The sequence below is a fragment of the Oryx dammah genome, unplaced genomic scaffold (genome assembly GCF_014754425.2).
Source record: "Oryx dammah isolate SB20612 unplaced genomic scaffold, SCBI_Odam_1.1 HiC_scaffold_27, whole genome shotgun sequence".
In the NCBI taxonomy this organism is placed as follows: Eukaryota; Metazoa; Chordata; class Mammalia; order Artiodactyla; family Bovidae; genus Oryx; species Oryx dammah.
Window position 1 is genome coordinate 77,296,840 of NW_024070211.1, and position 20,142 is coordinate 77,316,981.

At 34.3% G+C, this 20,142-nt stretch overlaps 1 protein-coding gene across 6 annotated transcripts in view; it reads left to right on the plus strand.

Moving 5' to 3' along the window:
• The window catches only part of SPOPL (speckle type BTB/POZ protein like), a 51,824-nt gene that overhangs the window by 20,114 nt on the left and 11,568 nt on the right, over positions 1-20,142 (plus strand). For 2 of the 6 annotated variants that reach the window (XM_040228525.1, XM_040228527.1), the window contains exons 2-8: positions 7,941-8,100; positions 10,499-10,635; positions 10,817-10,938; positions 11,213-11,364; positions 13,232-13,359; positions 19,362-19,539; positions 19,620-19,675. In XM_040228525.1, the coding sequence (XP_040084459.1) occupies positions 8,097-8,100; positions 10,499-10,635; positions 10,817-10,938; positions 11,213-11,364; positions 13,232-13,359; positions 19,362-19,539; positions 19,620-19,675 (777 nt within the window). In that variant the 5' untranslated portion in view covers positions 7,941-8,096. Of the gene's footprint in view, positions 1-5,852; positions 8,101-10,498; positions 10,636-10,816; positions 10,939-11,212; positions 11,365-13,231; positions 13,360-15,002; positions 15,100-19,361; positions 19,540-19,619; positions 19,676-20,142 lie in introns of those variants that run through there. The other 4 variants (XM_040228529.1, XM_040228526.1, XM_040228530.1 and 1 more) reach the window with 4 other exon arrangements.

A 20,142-nucleotide genomic window follows, 5' to 3' on the forward strand; every position in this document is an offset into this window, starting at 1 on the left:
ATGGACCTAACAGAAGAGAAGATGTTCTGAAGAAGTGGCAGGAACACACAGAAGACCTGTACAAAAAAGATCTTCACGATCCAGATAATCACGATGGTGTGATCTCTTACCTAGAACCAGACGTCTTAGAATGTGAAGTCAAGTGGGCCTTAGGAAGCATCACTACGAACAAAGCTAGTGGAGGTGATAGAATTCCAGCTGAGCTGTTTCAAATCCTGAAAGATGATGCTGTGAAAGTGCTGCACTCAATATGCCAGCAAATTTGGAAAACTCAGCAGTGGCCACAGGACTGGAAAAGGTCAGTTTTCATTCCACTCCCAAAGAAAGGCAATGCCAAAGAATGCTCAAACTACTGCACAATTGCACTCATCTCACATGCTAGTAAAGTAATGCTCAAAATTCTGCAAGCCAGGCTTCAGCAGTACATGAACCATGAACTTCCTGATGTTCAAGCTGGTTTTAGAAAAGGCAGAGGAACCAGAGATCAAATTGCCAACATCCGCTGGATCATGGAAAAAGCAAGAGAGTTCCAGAAAAAACATCTATTTCTGCTTTATTGACTATGCCAAAGCCTTTGACTGTGTGGATCATAAGAAACTGTGGAAAATTCTGAGAAAGATGGGAATACCAGACCACCTTACCTGCCTCTTGAGAAATCTGTATGCAGGTCAGGAAGCAACAGTTAGAACTGGATATGAAACTACAGTCTGGTTCCAAATAGGGAAAGGAATACGTCAAGGCTGTATACTGTCACCCTGCTTATTCAATTTATATGCAGAGTACATCATGTGAAATGTCAGGCTGGAAGAAGCACAAGCTAGAATGAAGATTGCCAGGAGAAATATCAATAACTTCAGATATGCAGATGATACCACTGTTATGGTAGAAAGTAAAGAGCCAAAAAGCCTCTTGATGAAAGTGAAAGAGGAGAGTGAGAAAGTTGGCTTAAAGCTCAACATTCAAAAAACTAAGATCAAGGCATCCAGTCCCATCACTTCATGGCAAATAGATAGGGAAACAGTGGCAGACTTAATTTTGGGGGCTCCAGAATCACTACAGATGGTGACTGCATCCATGAAATTAAAAGACGCTTACTCCTTGGAAGAAAGGTTATGACCAACCTAGACAGCATATTAAAAAGCAGAGACGTTACTTTGTCAACAAAGGTCCGTCTAGTCAAGGCTATGTTTTTCCATTAGTCATGTATGGATGTGAGAGTTGGACTGTGAAGAAGGCTGAGTGCCAAAGAATTGATGCTTTTGAACTGTGGTGTTGGAGAAGACTCTTGAGAGTCCCTTGGACTGCAGGTAGATCCAGTCAGTCTATCCTAAAGGAAATCAGTCCTGAATATTCATTTGAAGGACTGATGTTGAAACTGAAACTCCAATAGTTTGGCCACCTGATGTGAAGAGCTGACTCATTTGTAAAGACCCTGATGCTAGTAAAGATTGAAGGCAGGAGGAGAAGGAATGACAGAGAATGAAATGAGATGGTTGGATGGCATCACCTACTAAATGGACATGAGTTTGAGTAAACTCCAGGAGTTGGTGATGGACAGGGAGGCCTGGCGTGCTGCAGTCCATGGGGTCGCAAAGAGTAGTACACGACTGAGCAACTGAACTGAACTGACAATGGCAAGCCAATTTCAGTTTTCTAAAAGGGCATATCATGTTAAATGCCCCCCTCCCCCCACTTATACTACTTCTTAAAAGTAAATGTCATGATTATATTGAGGTTCATTTTACATTAAGAGTAAAAAGAATAGGAAGCTACCTTCCCACTCCCAGTTCCACTTCCCACTGTAATTGTACCTGCTTTTAGTCTAGGCAGTGTTGCCTACCTCCCTCTCTTCAGTCTCTCAATTATTATTCATTGTTAATTTTACATCATCAAGGTGGTTGCATTTTTTTCTATAATTGTAATTTCTCTTACTTTATTTATAGGCCAGTTCTAAAACTTTTAAACCCATATATTTATAATATGATAATATAAATATTTACTATAGAACAAAGTTGAATGGCCTCACAGAATAAAATGAAATCCTGTGTACAATGGAAAATTTTCTAAATATCAAATTCTAGTGGATTCTCCTAGTTTTGTTTTTGTTTTTTTTTCAGTTTCTTTCTCTTCCAAGACCTATTCAATTCTATTGTCTTTTCAGTCCCATGATTTTTTTCTTTAGATTCTTTTTTCATTTGGTTAGCGCTGTGGTCTTCAAAAGAAGCATCCACATAAAAACAAGATCATTTTAGGGGGTGTCAGAATATATTAATAATTAAATCATTTTATTTTATCTGATTATTTTTAATTCTATATGCTTTGTACTTAAATGTTAGTGTAATAATATGTTAATTTATAAATAGACGTGTGTGCTGAGAGCATGTGGGTTTTTTTTACTCATCAAGTCATGTCATACAAAAATGTTTGGAGTTCATTGAGTAACTTTCAAAATAGACTGGCAAACTTGAAGTATTTGCTGTCTGAAAATGTGCTTTATTCAGCTTGCAAGTGAGGGCTACACTTCATTGCAGTGGCTTCTCTTGTCCCAGAGCACAGGCTCTAGGCACATGTGCTCAGTGGTTGTAGTTTGCAGGTCCTAGAGCATAGGCTTAGTAGTTATGGCACACAGGCTTTGCCATGCATTATGTGGAATCCTCTCAGACCAGGGATCAAACCTAATTCCCCTGCTTTGACAGATGGATTCTTAACCACTGGACCACCAGTGAAGCCCTGTTTCTGTTTTTATCCCCTTGAGGAGCACCTGTTGGGTGTCCTGTTAGAATATTGGATCTCTTCTATCTGATCTCCAGCTTCCTAACTTCTCTTATTTCCTATATTCCTTGCGTTTTTAGTCTGTCTATTCAAGAGTAGTTTCCGTCAGTTGTAACATTTTATTGTTTATCTTGCCCGTTGAATTTATTTTATCATTTACATTTTTAATTAACAAGAATTATTGTTTCCTGACCATTTTTTCAAAGACGCTTATTCTTGTTTTATTTAAGTGTACCATTCTGTCTCCTAAATTGTCTCCATTTCTACCATGGTTATTTTGTTTTACATTTTTGGACTGTTTCCCAAATGTCTGTTGTGATTTTTCTCCTTTAGTTTCCCTGCTAATCTTTTCCTATCTAATCGATTTTTCTGCTAATTTATCCCGGTTTATCTACCTTGAACTTCTCAAAATTTCTGATATACCAATATCATCCTTATTTTCCAGTCCTGTCATGACTTCATTGTTTTGTAAAAATGTGTTTTCATCTCATTGGAATGTTGGAAAATAAAAGAGACGGGTAAGTGTGCTCACTTCACTGCCTTGAACTGTTTTCAGGGTTCCATTTTGGCTATAGTATGTGATCCAGATGTCTAGAAATTAGAAAGTTGATAAGAAAGCCATTTATCTATCATATGAGTTTGGCAGAAAGTATGACTCACCTTTGCTTTGTCTTTTCATTTCTTTGGTTTTATGTGTGTGTATATGTGTGTGTGTTTTCTGTTTGTAACATGCTGAAAAGATTGTCTTTAAGAATTTAATATAAGCTTAGGCCTGAATCCAGGCAGCCAGGCAGGCATTGCCAAATTTTAGCATTATACTCCTGGGCAAATTACGTAAAACTTTTTGTACTCTATTTTACTCACCCGTAACATTGGCAGAAGCAGTGATTACCCTCTTCCTAGAGTTATTTTGGGAGTCAAATTAGACAGATACTTAAGCCTGGCATATATCAAGAGAAAGCCTTTACAAAATGTTTATTCTTGATATTATTAGATTCCTTCTATTCAGAAAAAAGTTACACATTTTAGATAGCCCTTTCTACAAAGTTGGCTATGAAGTGGATTATTATGAAATAAATTTTCACAATGATTTCTCTGTATAATACTGAAAATGGATTTGCAGAGAAAACTTCCTCTGATCCATGAGCTATTCCCTCTTAGTAAGCACCTACTGGAATAATAGTAGGATCTTTACATGATTAGGCTCATCAGTTCAGTTCAGTTCAGTCTCTCAGTCGTGTCCGACTCTTGGCAACCCCATGAATCGCAGCACGCCAGGCCTCCCTGTCCATCACCAACTCCCGGAGTTCACTCAGATTCACGTCCATTGAGTCAGTGATGCCATCCAGCCATCTCATCCTCTGTCGTCCCCTTCTCCTCCTGCCCCCAGTCCCTCCCAGCATCCGACTCTTTTCCAATGAGTGAACTCTTCGCATGAGGTGGCCAAAGTACTGGAGTTTCAGCTTTAGCATCATTCCTTCCAAAGAAATCCCAGGGCTGATCTCCTTCAGAATGGACTGGTTGGATCTCCTTGCAGTCCAAGGGACTCTCAAGAGTCTTCTCCAACACCACAGTTCAAAAGCATCAATTCTTCGGCGCTCAGCCTTCTTCACAGTCCAACTCTCACATCCATACATGACCACAGGAAAAGCCATAGCCTTGACTAGACAGACCTTAGTTGGCAAAGTAATGTCTCTGCTTTTGAATATGTTATCTAGGTTGGTCATAACTTTTCTTCCAAGGAATAAGCGTCTTTTAATTTCATGGCTGCAATCACCATCTGCAGTGATTTTGGAGCCCAGAAAAATAAAGTCTGACACTGTTTCCCCATCTATTTCCCATGAAGTGATGGGATCAGATGCCATGATCTTCGTTTTCTCAATGTTGAGTTTTAAGCCAACTTTTTCACTCTCCTCATTCACTTTCATCAAGAGGCTTTTTAGTTCCTCTTCACTTTCTGGGAGCTAATAATTAAACACTCGACTAATTGTATCATTTTTCTTTGTGTTTACTTCTGTAAAGGTATAAAAATGTATATTCTTCTGGTCTTCTTGACTGTGTTCATAATTCCACTTCCTTCCTCACTCCCAAACTCTTTTGTCCCAAAACCCAGCTTTCTATTGTGACTTAAATGATCCCCTTTATCATTGACTTACCTGTTTTCTAAACTACAAAACTTGATATCATCCATAATTCCTCAACTCCTTATCATTTATACCTCTGCTCTTCTGACTTCTTAAATCTTAAAGTTAGTTTTGCCCGTTTAAAGCTTAGAATGGATTTATACAGCATGTTTGACTTTTTTAGCTTAACTTTAGGAGATTCATGAGATTCATTCAGGCTGCATGTTGTAATAGATCATTCTCATTGCTGTATATTTCACTATATGAATGTACCACAGTTTATCCATTCTATTACTTATGAACATTTGGGTAGTTTTCGGCTTTTGGCAGTCACATGTGCATTATTGCTTTGTCTGTATTTATATCTAGGGCCAATCCATAAACTGTCTTGTACACATATTTTGAAGAACATGTGAGTGTATGCTTTTGGCGGTGTACCTAGGATTGGAATTGATGGGTTTCAAGTATTTAGTTATTTAGCTTTAATAGATATTGCAGTTTTCCAAAGTAGCCCCTAAGTACTTGAATACATATATGTATGTTTGCATATGTATATATGTCATTAAGATTGTTCTTTCAGAAGTGAATTAAAGTCTCCCACTGTGATTTTTTTTTAATCAATCATACTGCATACAGTTTTTATGATTGACCTTTTTTCACATTTTATTTTCCTCTTTATGTCTCCTAATGCTTCTTGCTTTAAAATCTCTTTTATCTGATCCTAATATAGCTGTACCTGATGTAAGTTATATATTTTCTCTTTCTTTTTAACCTAGATCTTTTTATACACTTATACATGCACAACTTTTATTGCATTTTGCTTTATTGTGTTTCACAGATAATGTGGCGTTTTTTGTTTTTGTTGTTTTTACAAATTGAAGGTTCATGGCAACCTTGTTTTGACAGACGACAGCATTTCTAGCAAGAAAATATTTTTAATTAACGTATGGACTTTTTTTTAACAGAATACTACTGCACACTTAATAAGCTACAATATAGTATAAACATAACTTAGATGCACTGGGAAAGAAAAAAGTTGCTGTCACTCACTTGTGTTATTCACTTTATTGCAGTGGTCTAGAACCCTCAATATCTATGAGGGATGCCTATATTGAAGTCTTCTCCAAACAGCAAATACAGTTGACTCCTGAACAAAATGGAGATTAGGGACACCAACCTCCTAAGCAATTGAAAATTCTCATGTAACTTTATATTCAGCCCTCCATATTTGGTTCTGAATCTGAGGCAAAGCTTGGATTCTTACTATACATTGTGGCTAGACTCAGCAAATATTCTTGAGGAAAAAGTATCTGTAGACTGGTCAGCTTGGCTTCAGATTATTCCCTCTTCTCTGGAATCTTGGACCCTCTGTACTGATTGCTTGAGTAGCTCTTAAATGCCTCTGAATAGGTAGTTACTTTATTTTTATCCAGGTTTTTCTGCTACATAGCATAACTTAGTTCTCTTGCCAGCTATTTCGTTATACCCAGAGGTAGAAGACCCCATGATAGCCTCTAAGTACTTTTTGTATACATGGATTATCTTGGTTATTACCAGTCTTAACCACCACTGCCTAAATTATCTTCACCTGTCACCTGTGAAGTTTTCCTTGCTATGTGTCTGTTCTAGTAATCACGTTATGCTAAGTGTAAGTACTTTATATATTTATATATGTATATATAAACTTTCATGTTATCCACTCACCAACCATTGGGAAATGAGGTACTATAATCTTTTAATAGGTAAAAGGAAGAACCAGTATCTGTAAGATTACAGAATTCATGACAAAGCAATGATTCACATCGGTCTTAGTATAGAACTGTTGCTATTAAAATCTCTGCTATAGTTGTGGTCTTCTATAATTTGTTTGCTTCCTTTAGAACCCAGCTCAGGGACCACATCCTCCTGTCCTGAAGTGCTCCATTATTAACTCTGTACCTTCCTCTATCATATTACCATATTGAAAGTAATCACACATGTACCTGTCTTTCCTACTGTATTATAGTCTTCTCCAAAACAAGGACTACATGTTATTCATCTTTGTAGTACTTCCAAGTTCAACAACTAATTCCATTAGTCTGGAAGCTTGATAGCTAACACACTTAGGAATACTACACTGTTGTTGAAAATGACTCTCTTGAGAGTTTTTAAAAATAATCTAAATAAACTAAAGTACTTTATTCTCTAATAGTGGCTAATTTAGTCTCCATAGTTATAGAAGAGACTAATTTTATGAGACTTGCTTTGTGATAAGTGCTTTATTGTGGTGGTGTGGAACTGAATCTGTAATATCTTGAGGTATGCCTATGTATGCTAGTTAAAGTGAGGTCCTTTAAGGCATATTCTTATCTTTTCCCATAGTTGTTAATACTTGTCCCAAGATAAATTTCTAGGATGAATCTGACCAAAAAAAATTTCCCCTTGATACTAGCTATAAAATTGTCCTAGAAAAGACTTGCCAGTAATGTTTATATGCTTCCCTGTAGTTTTCCTGGCTGTCCGAATTGATAGTTTAAAAGAATCTTGGACTGTTCTGTAGTGAAAAATGGTATGGAGTTTTTTTTTTATACTCTACTGATTACAAATGAATTACAAATTATAAATTCAACTCTCCCTCCCCCCACACTCCGCTTTTAGCTTTTCTCCTGCAAGTTGCTTCTTCATCTTTTCCTGAATTTTTTTGAAATCTTAGTTGACAACCATCTAATTGGTTATCATGGACATCAAATAACACATAGGCATTTTTATACTTTTAAAATTAGTAGCTTATTATTAGCATCATTTCCTTTCCTTTTTGCCAGAAATTTTACCATAAAAAAATGAGAAGGGAAGTTATTAAAATGTTACATATATTCCCACAAGAAATGTATGAGAGTGCCTATCTTTAAACTCTCACCTTTTTTTTTTTTTTTGGATTATTACGATAATGCTAGGTTAAAACGTGGCTTCTTAATTTAGTTTTAATTTATACTACTATAATTATGAGTGAAGTTCTTTTTCTGTGAATTAATTTATATTCTTTACTTTTTTCTTTCTAATTTTTAGGAAATCATTAAATATTAGGGAAATTATCCCCTTTTTGTGCTCTATGCATTGCAAATACTTTTGTTGGTTTGTTGATTTCAAGATTGGTCATGGTGGCTTATTAGCTTGCTTCAGAATCACTGGCAAAAGTATTGACTAGGATCGGGCTCTTTTCACATGGGTAAGTCAATAATCATTGCCCTTTTGGTACATTTATTAACTGTGAATTTTCTTAGAAATATCCAACTCATATTTCTGCTCCTGTTTCTACCTTTAGCCTAGTAGACGACAGTGGTAGTTTTACTAGAATGGGGCTAGCCAGGAAAGTCAGAGCTTTGCTGCCGGATGAGGTGGACTTGATCTGGGGCCAGGAGAGGGTGGGAAGACCATGCCTTTGTCAACTAAAAGTAGCAAACTTGGTTTGAAAGAAAGGGGACAGCCTGCAGCTTTGCAAACCAGGCCAAAAAAAAAAAAGAATGAAAAGCCAAACAGGTATCAGCAACAACTACACTCTATGATAGAGATAGATACTGCAGTGAAGTCCTAGCAAGTTACTAAGAAGAAAACAGCCAGGCATAGAAAAATAAATCATAATGCAGAGTTGCTGCAGTCCAGCTTTCAGCCAAGTATTATGAGATGTGCAAAGAAACTGGAAACCATGGTACATATTCAGGGAAAAAAGCAGAAGCCAGACATAAAGCTACATGTTGTACAATTCTATTTACATGGAATTTCTAGATAACATATAACTATGGGGAACACATTAGTGGCTCCCTAAATTGGGGGGTGGGAAGGACTTTTGGGGATACTGGAAGTACTCTAAAAAAAACTATATGAATGCACAGCTATATAGCTAAACTCACTAAAAATCATTGATCTGTACATTTAAAATAAGTGAATTTTGTGATATGTAAATTATACCACAATAAAACTGTTTAAATGTGGAAGGGGAATCAACATCTTTAAAACAACTACTCTTATTAGTGATCTCAGCTCCCTGTTGTGACTGTCAGTCTGCTGTTCTGTTTTCAAACGTAAATAACCAATTGTAGTTTATAAAAGTAATTGAAGACAACAACTGGAGGTACTTCATTAATAGAAGTACCTAATTTTTATGTAGAAGTGAATAATTGTTAAAGTGACAGTATACAATACTCTTAAATTATGTGTTCACTTTTCACTGAGGCACTCTGACTACCTCCAACCATTTACCTCCTCTCTTCTTGCTTCATTAAGGAGCATCTTCACCTTCACTCTTCACCTCTCCTTTAATGGTCGTTGTGACTTACAAGTGCTCCTCATAGAACATTCCCAGTGTTATCATCCTGACTTTCTTGTCTGGCTACTTTGCTGGTTCCCTAGTTTATTGCATTGTGCTGCAAGTATGTGAACGATAGGAACTCTTCCGTATGTGAGGAACCTATATAAATAACATTTGGGTCAGTATTTAGTATAGATGCCATTATTGAAAGGGGAAATAATTTAATCATAAAGGAATAAAAACCTGACATAGTGTAGAATCTTTTTGCTATAGCCCCTTTCTCCTTAGAACTCTGTAATAATTAATCCTCTTTTCTATATGTATTTTAACAATGAGAAGAAGAATGGGGGCATCTTGATTCTTGTTCCTTTAATGGAACATGATACTCAGAGCAAATATTCTGCATTTTAAATGAAATCCTTCCCTTTTTCCCTTTAGTAGTTTCTTCTTATAGGACTCATACGATTTTCTTCGCTTATAAATTATTCTTAAATGAAAAAGAGTTCTCCAGACTTGAATCTTTGTACTAGAGCGTAATCTTGAAACCATCCATACCCCTGAAAGTACAATAATTATGTATATCTTTTGGATTTTGCTTCTTTCTTTTATAGACTTTTCCAAATTGGAAAGCATCATCTAGTTACTAATGTTCTGGCCAGGTTATGGTGATTAATTGTGTGTCCAAACGGATATAGTTCAAGAAGAGCTAATTGGGAAGAAATTTTATGATACAGTAGATGTTATCTGGTAGGAAACACTGATGTGGACAGAGTCTTATCAGAGAACCTGTGTGTCTGAGATAGAGGTAGAGTTCTGTGAAATACAGTTCTTCAGCATTGCCTGTTAGGTCACATTCTTTGTTTATAGTTGATCAAAGCTTTGGGCTCTGACAGATCAGTAAGTGATATTTGTAGTTTCCAGGGCTGTTCTAACTTTCTAACCCTTTTGATTTTCACATATATGTCAATAGCAAAGTGAAGGAAAGTGAATCAAATATTCAATGCTGTCAGTAAGTTTCCATGTGATTTTTATGTTTATGATCTTGCTGTTACAGTATTTTATTTTTGATTTGTGATAATTTAAGTATGCCTTTGTAAAATAGCTTCTGTAAGTATTAATTTCATTTAGATTCAAATATTACATGGCATAAAGGCTTATGATTTATTTCTTAAAAATTATTTTTCATTAATTTAAATGAAATCACATTTCCTCATCATGTAATTTGAAAAAGTAATTGTTTTATGACTGTTTAAATACTTCTTCCCTCTTGATTCAGTTAAACTTAGTGATTATTAAATGAAACTTCTTTTCTTTGTAGTAAAGTACTCACCTGTGTGGGATATTGCATACATCTTAGAAGACTGCAATAAAGTGGCAATGTCTCGGGAACCCACCCCACCTCTCTCTGGAGATATGTCTATCGGTCCTATAGCAGAAAGCTGGTGTTATACACAGGTACATGTTATTAAAAAATGCCTTACTTTATGCTAGATACTGTATACTATTTTGAGAATATTATGAAGCACTTTAGCATTGTTATTAGAAGTGTTAGGAGATGAGTCACAGGATGTTCAACATGTGACAAGTCAAGAATGTAAAGGTCATCATCATAAAAGTCCTTTTCTGAATGTTCCAGGTTAAAGTAGTAAAATTTTCCTATATGTGGACCATTAATAACTTCAGTTTTTGTCGAGAAGAAATGGGTGAAGTGTTAAAAAGTTCAACATTCTCATCTAGCCCCAGTGACAAAATGAAATGGTAAGATTTTTGGTTTTTTCGGATATTTGTTTTTGATGTAATCATTAGCACTTTATAGTTTCATCGTTACAGTTTCTAAATGGATATTTGTCAGATTTTGCATTTGATTTATAATAAGTTCCTAGTAGTATAGAGAATTATAAAGAACTGTGAGAATATTGACAGGAGATCTGTTGTATTATTTAGATTATTTAACAGATGATTTCAGTATTGCGTCTCTCTTGAATGTTTAAACTATTATCTTCCTCCATGTGAGCCTGTTGTTTTATTTTAGGTGCCTGAGAGTAAATCCAAAGGGATTAGATGATGAAAGTAAAGACTACTTGTCCTTATATTTGCTTTTAGTCAGCTGTCCAAAAAGTGAAGTTCGAGCAAAATTCAAATTTTCCCTTCTGAATGCTAAAAGGGAAGAAACAAAAGCAATGGGTAAGTGATTTCCAAACTGACTGAAAGGCATCTTTATGTAACTGTGTAGATGTACTGTGACTTTTGCACTTTTACCTAGAAAAATTTAGGATTTTTTTTCCCTAAAATCTGCTTAATCAAAAACGTTTCATTTTGGCTGGTAATCTTAAATGCCAGGGTAAAGTTACAGTTGTTTTACTAAGTCTTCATAAGACATGTAAAATTAGTTTTCAATCATATTAAAATTTAAATTTTTCATGTCCTAAAATGACATTCATTTTTCACTTGTAAAAATAGCTGCTATTAGGACAAGGTACCTGGTTCAGTGCCTGGCATATATAATAGGTGTTCAGAAAGCATTTCTTTTTCTTCCTTGCCATTTTTGCCAGATAATAATATTTCAATGCCCTGATATTTTGTCACTGTAATTTTTTTGAGCAGTGGGCTAAACAGTGACTGAAAGGAAATGGTTTTTGTTAGTTTTAGAACCTGTTAAATTCAGTTCAAGCCTCTGAATTATAGCCAGCTGAAAATGTAGCCTGGCACTTCATAGTAAAAGATCATTGTAGAAAATGTACAGTGTATATAGTAGGAAAATACATTGTGCATTAAATTTTAAGTGATTTCTAGAAGGGATTAACAAAATCAAGTAACATCATTACAAAAAAACTCTCCAAAACACATTTTAAATAATATATCTCCTTGCTGAAGTAATACATGGTTTCACATGTATTTTTATAATTCTGACATGTAAGATAAAATAATGTCTTAGTTTGGGCTGTTGTAAGAAAGAAGCATAAGACTGGATGGCCTGTAAGCAACAGACATTTATTTCTTACAAATCTAGAGGCCAAGAATCTAAGGTCAGAGTTCTAGTATGGTCAAGATTCTAGTGAAGACTCTACTTACAGACCTGCCAACCTTGCATTGTGTCTTCACATGGTGGAAAGGAGCTTGTGGGGTCTCAATTCACAAGTCCCATTCATGAGGATCTCTACCCTCACAATCTCATCTAATCCTAGTCATTGGCCTCGTAATACCATCACACTGTGGGTAGGGTTTCAACATAAAACTTTTAATGGTATACATTTAGTCCATAAAATGGAGTATCTCAATTGAATATACTATTGGTTTTCTACCTTCAATTTGTATAGTAATAGTGAATACTTTCTATAAAGGACCTTGTTTATTTCATAATATATAGTTATTAACCAGTATATATAAGGCATAAGAAACATTTACTTTAGACATTTATTAAATATTTTACCAACCACACTAAAACCATCTTGTGGACCTTGATGAAAATTGTTTTTAGAGGTAATGGGATTATGTTTAAAGACCTAAGAAATGATGAGGGACTTTTTTTTAGCTTTTTTCTCCAGTTAATGGATTTTTCTCTAGTTCCATAAAACTTATATCAGTGGGATGGTTATCCCAGGAAAGCTCATAGAATGCCCTGGTGATTTAGAGCATCCTTTTTTTAAAGGAAGAAGCAAGAAATTAATATTTCTAGTCTGGTTCTGATATTAGATAGTGAATACTATGCCTTTGCCAATGTGTTTTGATATACTTTATTACTAAAGGGCTTAGATTGTTTGAAAGATCTCTTACTTCTTGAGATTTGATCTGGCTTTTCTTCTACTTAGATATCTAGGAATCTGGAAGTGAGCTCATTGATAGTTAACCAGAATTTGTGGTAGTACTGTGAGATGATCTGGTTCTAGGTAGCGTAACTCTTACCATTTTACTTATGAAAACACATATCTGTAATTTTTATGATAGATGTATTTGTCAAGTCCTATTTTTGCACATTCATTTAATTGTTATTATTAGCAAAATGTTTCTTGAATACTTGTTTTATTTAAACTTATATTGTGTTTTCCACCAGAAAGCCAAAGAGCATATCGATTTGTACAAGGGAAGGACTGGGGTTTTAAAAAATTCATTCGAAGAGATTTTTTGCTTGATGAAGCTAATGGTCTTTTACCAGATGACAAGCTTACATTATTTTGTGAGGTGGGTACATTTTTTTATTCAAGGAACTCAGTGTTTGTTTATATTTAGTAGTAAAGCAAAAATATGCACTAGAACAATATTGATTGCACTTTTTAAATCAACTAACTGGTATAATTGGTGAGGTTTTATATAAATATTCTAAAAGTAAAAGCTGACAAGTTCTTAGAAATCAGTATAGTAGCCAGCCTGAAAAAAGTCCTATCGTTAGCTATAAATTGTTTATACAGTTATACTATCACATACTTTCCTCATACAAAGACTCTGGATGTGTATGATTTTAAATGAAAATTTTTAAATATCTTCTTCATTCTGAATAATTCTAAATGGTCAGCATTTTTTGTTATATTCAGATTGATGATATTAAATATAATGGCTTATCAGTTTGAATCCATACTTGCATGGTAGTGAAAGTGCCTGAGAAAAGATTGGGAAGCTTTTTGTTCATTTATTCAAACAGATGTTAGCATTATAAATAATGGCATCTAAAAATTTTTAAGCTATACCTTTGTTGACAAATGTATGATATAATCATATGCATGAAATGCCGTCTTTAGAAAGTTGCTAGCATTGCCCCTTCCAATAATTTACCTTTATGATTTGTCTTAATTTGAGGCTTGAACTAGCTTCTGTCATTGTTATTATATAGCTTTATCTATATGAATTGTTGAAATGATAGGGTAATCTCAACATTAAATATATTTCAGTAGGTTATTGTAGACAGATGAGTGTCTTAAAAGCACAATAACTTACTTAACTGCTACTGAATTAGCTTGACGCTTCTTATAGAAAATGTGTAAAATTTCTTGGCAGGATTATAAACTAATTATATGTCATTATGCTGTGTCAGAAGAATAATTGAAATATGGCCCCAGAGACCACATAGTGCAAATAGAATGCATCTTATTTTCACTTAGACAGGTTAAATGAACTATAAGATGAATTTGTTATGAATACTATTATTTGGTTGATAATGCACATAGCACAAGTGTCTTGAGCAGAGCTTATCATTTAAATAATTTGATAAAAATATACACTAAAGCATTTGTTGCCAATAGAGAAATATTCTAAGTAGTATTCTAAATAATTATAGGGTGTGTTATTTAAGCATTCTTAATGTAGAGTATTTTCAGAATTTTAGTAGTTCAACATATTAATTTATTTTAATCACATAATCATAGAATTTAAAGGACATTAAAGGCTATGTAATCCAGTTAAGGAAAAAAAAATGTACCTACTGCAGCTAAAAGTCTTTTTGTGAATTTTAAGAAAATGTTTCTGTTTTTAGAATTGAAATATTGTTTACTAAAGTATGCTTCCCTAAGTATATTTTATTGGAACCTAGACAACTAAAAAATTCAGAATGAAGGCTGAAACTAAGATTTATTTTGACACATGTTTTTGAAGTGTATTTTTTATCCACATGCTAAATTTTACATGCTAGTCACCTCCTAAAAATAAAACCCACCAGTGACATACATTTTAAGTTGATCACATTTAGTGTTAGATACTATAATAGATACCTTTACGGATACAGACATTCATACCTTGGGCACTGTATTTAACATAGGTGGGCTTTGAACAAACTTTCCTCCCGCCCTCCACCATTTCTTCCATACCTCTCATTGATGCCCTTCCTTCTACAGCATCTCCAGCACTGCTTGCAGAAGAGGAGGAAGCATTGCACTGCCCTACCTAAAGAACTGCCTCCTCCCCCTCCCCTGCAAGTGGTGCTGTAGACAGGTAAGGCAGTTTGGTGCTACCCTTTTGTGCAAGACATAAGTAATCTTGCAAGTCCTATGAATCAAGTAGCCAGAGCTAGAAATTTCTGTCAGTGTAAACAATTCTTTCTGCCTCTTCTTTTCCAAAGTGATGCAGAAAACAGGAATTGAAGAATAAGTAGGAAAAATAAAAAATTGGTTAGATTAATTTATCTTTTGCAATCCAACAGATTTTAAATAGTCTCAATCTATAGAGCCATGCTAGTCTGTGGTAAACAGAAGATTATATACAAACAGATAATATAGGTAATGAATTTTTCATAAAATTAAATTAATTCATTTAGAACATTTGTTCCTCTTATTTTTCTGTTACGAAGTTATCCTTTCTGTTTAAATATACTTTTGTTAATGGATGGGAGTTGTGTTTTATTCTCTAAAAATGACAAAATGGAAAACTGAACGACCATATTTCTATCACCCACTTGGTAAAAAAGGATACCGGTATTTGAAAGCCAGAAAGTCTAAGACCCACTATTCAGGAAAATGGTATGAAATTGGACTACTTAGAAGTTTCTCATTTTGGAGCCAGTGTGAGGGATGGTTCAATAGTTGATTAGAGCATCAAGATTTGTAGTACTATGCACCTTTGTAAATTCCTAGCTAGTCTTTACAATTTGTTTAGAGAATCGAGAAAGTTTTAAAAATAGGAACCAGTAGTCACCTTAATTCCACACTAGAGGAGACCCAGATTTCTAGGACAGTCATAGCTGATTAGAGCCTGCACATGTTCATCTTTAGTCTGAATTATATCCTCAGAGTTGAGCCAAAAGCAAATTTGAAAAAGAGCTGTCAAATGGGTTTGAGGTATTACTTTGCAGCATTTGTCAGTTTTGAGTATTGTGCATTTGTCATTTTATTTTTAAAAGAACAACCACTTCAGAAAAGAATCTCAGCCTTTCTTCTGAATTTTTTTTACTCTTAAGTTCCATTCATAAGAATGTTCATTACCTGTATTTGAATATGTACTAGAAAAAGCTAAAATTTTACCAATTTCTTGATTATAGGTATTAGAAAAAATAATCATCACAACTCATTGCATAACAGTTTAAATTAGATCATTAATTTCTGCTCTGTAGTCCCTTGAATACTCTTCAGAGTATATGAAATATTAATTCTGTCTTACTTAAAATTTGTGGCTGCTGTGATAATTATATGTAGATGTGTATGCCAATAATATAATTTCTTCTGAATTATGATTATATAGTCAAATATAACATCAATATCTATGAAATATCTTTTTTTAAATCTTTTTTCCATCACCTGATTTTTGTGGAACTTTCACATTAAATATATTGTTTTGAGTTAGGATAATTAAACAATAAATAGAACTTAAGAAATCCTCTCCTAAATTTAAATATGATCATATTCTTATGACTCCACTACATCCTACATACTTTATGCAAGTAATTGAACTGTTCAGTTCACTCCAGCTTTTGCTCACTAGAAGTTACAAGAGCAGTGCTAATATGAATAAGTAAATAGTGTCTTTGTGACCCTTGACTAAACCCTGAATAGTGATACCAGTATTTTTTATTTAAGTATCATTAAGTTATAATGTACAATATAACAGCAATCAGGTAAGAATTACTGAAGATTTTTCCCCTGTTTTGTAATTTGTAAAATTTTAGAAACAATTTGAATAATTAAAAGTTAATAGAAGAGTTTTTATTGGAGGACTTGTTTGTATGCATAATGTCTTAGCTCTTGTATTTGAAAAAACTTCTTACAAGATTGTTGCAATAAATCCCTTTAGAGCCATAACTGCATTAAAGTATTAACACTGCTGCTGCCGCTGCTAAATCATTTCAGTCGTGTCCGACTCTGTGCGACCCCATAGACGGCAGCCCACCAGGCTCTGCCACCCCTGGGATTCTCCAGGCAAGATCATTGGAGTGGGTTGCCATTTCCTTCTCCAATGCATGAAAGCGAAAAGTGAAAGTGAAGTTGCTCAGTCTTGTCTGGCTCTTAGCGACCCCATGGACTGCAGTCTACCAGTCTCCCCTTTCCATGGGATTTTCCAGCAGGAGTACTGGAGTGGGTTGCCATTGCTTTCTCCTACTGTATAGTACAAAGAATGCTAAAAAAGGGAACCTGGGAATGTAGGTCTAGTCTTCCTCTGATACTGACTAGCAGTGGATTTAAGACACTTCAGTTATCTTCTCTGGATCTCACTTTTTCAAACTTTTTAATAAAATAAGGTGATTGGATTAGATGATTTTTATGGCATGTGATTTCAAAAAGATTAATAAAATCAGAAAAACAAAATGGTTAATGAGAATATCCTCAGAAAATAAAGCTTTTTTTTTAGAAGTGTCTGTTCATTCATATGAAATAGATGTTATTACATCTAGATGAGTAAGGACTAATGAGACTTAATATTCTCAAGCATTTTATATTAGACTATTATACTTTCTTAGCATGTTAGTAATTTGGTCCATTTTATCCATTTCTAGTGTACAATTTCTACATAATTTATTTGTCCATGTACATACATACTATTAATTAAAGAAAACCTTATGAAATACGGCTTTAAATTCACAGTCATCTATTGTTGCATAATAAGCAACCACAAAACTTAGCAGTTTAAAACATAGGTAACCAAAACAGCATTTTTTGTGAAAGATGGTTCATGTACTCTGAAACATTTGCTTTCCTAGTTGAGGTAGTATTTTCTTCCACTTATTAAATATAATATGAAATTTCTAGTAATATTAATACTGTATTCCTTTTCTTAAAGTTTGTGCCAAACTTAGTGCTATTTTAAGATTTCATTCAAAACATAGTCATCTTTCAGTTCAGTTCAATGAGAAATAATTTAATCCATATTATGTTGGGCTCCATGTAAAAGCAGTGTTTTAATCATCAGTTCAGTTCAGTTCAGTCGCTCAGTCATATCCGACTCTTTGCAACCCCATGAATTGCAGTACACCAGGCCTCCCTGTCCATCACCAACTCCGGGAGTTCACTCAAACTCATGTCCATTGAGTCGGTGATGCCATCCAGCCATCTCATCCTTTGGCATCCCCTTTTCCTCCTGCCCCTAATCCCTCCCAGCATCAGGGTCTTTTCCAGTGAGTCAACTCTTCGCATGAGGTGGCCAAAGTATTGGAGTTTCAGCTTTAGCATCATTCCTTCCAAAGAACACCCAGGGCTGATCTCCTTTAGGATGGACTGGTTGGACCTCCTTGCAGTCCAAGGGACTCTCAAGAGTCTTCTCCAGCAACACAGTTCAAAAGCATCAGTTCTTCGGCACTCAGCTCTCTACACAGTCCAACTCTCACATCCATACGTGACCACCAGAAAAACCATAGCCTTGATTAGATGGACCTTTGTTGGCAAAGTAATGTCTCTGCTTTTGAATATGCTCTCTAGGTTGGTCATAACTTTCCTTCCAAGGAATAAGCGTCTTTTAATTTCACAGTTGCAGTCACCATCTGCAGTGATTTTGGAGCCCCCCAAAATAAAATCTGACACTGTTTCCACTGTTGGTTTTAATCATACCAACTTTTATTTATTGATTATTTCATAGGTAAATTAAAGGTCTTCAAATTGAACTAGGTTATATTGTTCTTACTGTTTCTTTAAATGAAAGATTTCCATGAACATTAATAATTACATTGTTTTGTGAGAATTCTTATACTTTAAAGTTTAAATTAGTATTACTAGATATTTAAATCAGTGTTATTAACATTGAAATATGTAGGGACAACACTTAAAATGCCACGCAAATTGCATATTATAGTCTGTAGTTTTAAACATATTCTAAAATGTCATAAGTGTTATGCTGTGTTTATTATATGTTTAATAAACTTTAAATGTTGATAGTTCTGTAATGTGAGGAAATAAAAGAGAAAATTAAATTTCTTTCTCCTCACAAAACTATTTTCTCCTATTTGAATTTGGAATCATATTATGACTTTTTTTGTTGTTGAGAAATAGTTTTTGTGATTAGTTTAATAACAGCATTCTCAGGAATCAGTAAGCCATTTATTTATTTAAAATATCACTTAAAATTGTCCAATTTGTTTCAATTTTTTTTTTCTGTGTTATTTCTCTCCTTTAATTTGTGGCTTTAAATTCACTTCCCAAATGTTAGCATTTTTGATAAGGAGTGCATTGAATTTTCTATATGATTTTAATGATAAGTTTAGGTTGAAACTTAGTAGCTAACTACTGATATTAATTTATGAAAGTATTTATTCTTGCTGTCCCTTTTTTTATTAGGTGAGTGTGGTCCAAGATTCAGTAAATATATCAGGACATACTAATACAAATATGTTAAAGGTGCCTGAATGCCGACTAGCAGAAGATTTAGGTAATCTCTGGGAAAACACAAGATTTACAGATTGCAGTTTTTTTGTGAGAGGACAAGAATTTAAAGCTCATAAATCTGTTCTTGCAGGTACTTTCTACTTTTGAGTAATACATTACATTTCTTTCATAAATTTTTGCTTTAAATAATGATGCTTAATCTTGTTACAGCTCGATCCCCAGTTTTTAATGCCATGTTTGAACATGAAATGGAAGAAAGCAAAAAGGTAAACCTTGTTTAAAGGGCTCACATCTAATTTATATACATGTAGAATATTGGAATGTATATTTTAAAAGTAACAGTGCATGTTCTTATTGTTAGGATTTTAGAAAGAAATAAGAGGATGGGGTGAAATGGGTTCTATAGTAGAAAAATAGATGTAGCTTAATGTGGGCTAACATTCCAAATAACAGCTCTTGCTATTGTGGCATGTCACAATAGCAAAATAAGTGGATAGTTGTTATTTAAAAAGAATAACTATCTGAAAGGACTGTTCTGATCCATACCTATTTGAGAATTCTCCAGTTAAGGTGTATATTCCTTCTTTCTAGACTGTTTGAGTTGATTTTGGAATTTGTTTTCTAGAACAGAAACAATTCGTATATTCTTTTTACCACTATAATAAGAGTAAGTATATTATATTTAATAAAGGACATAAATTGTGTTGCTATTAGTCTACTTGAACTGTAATAC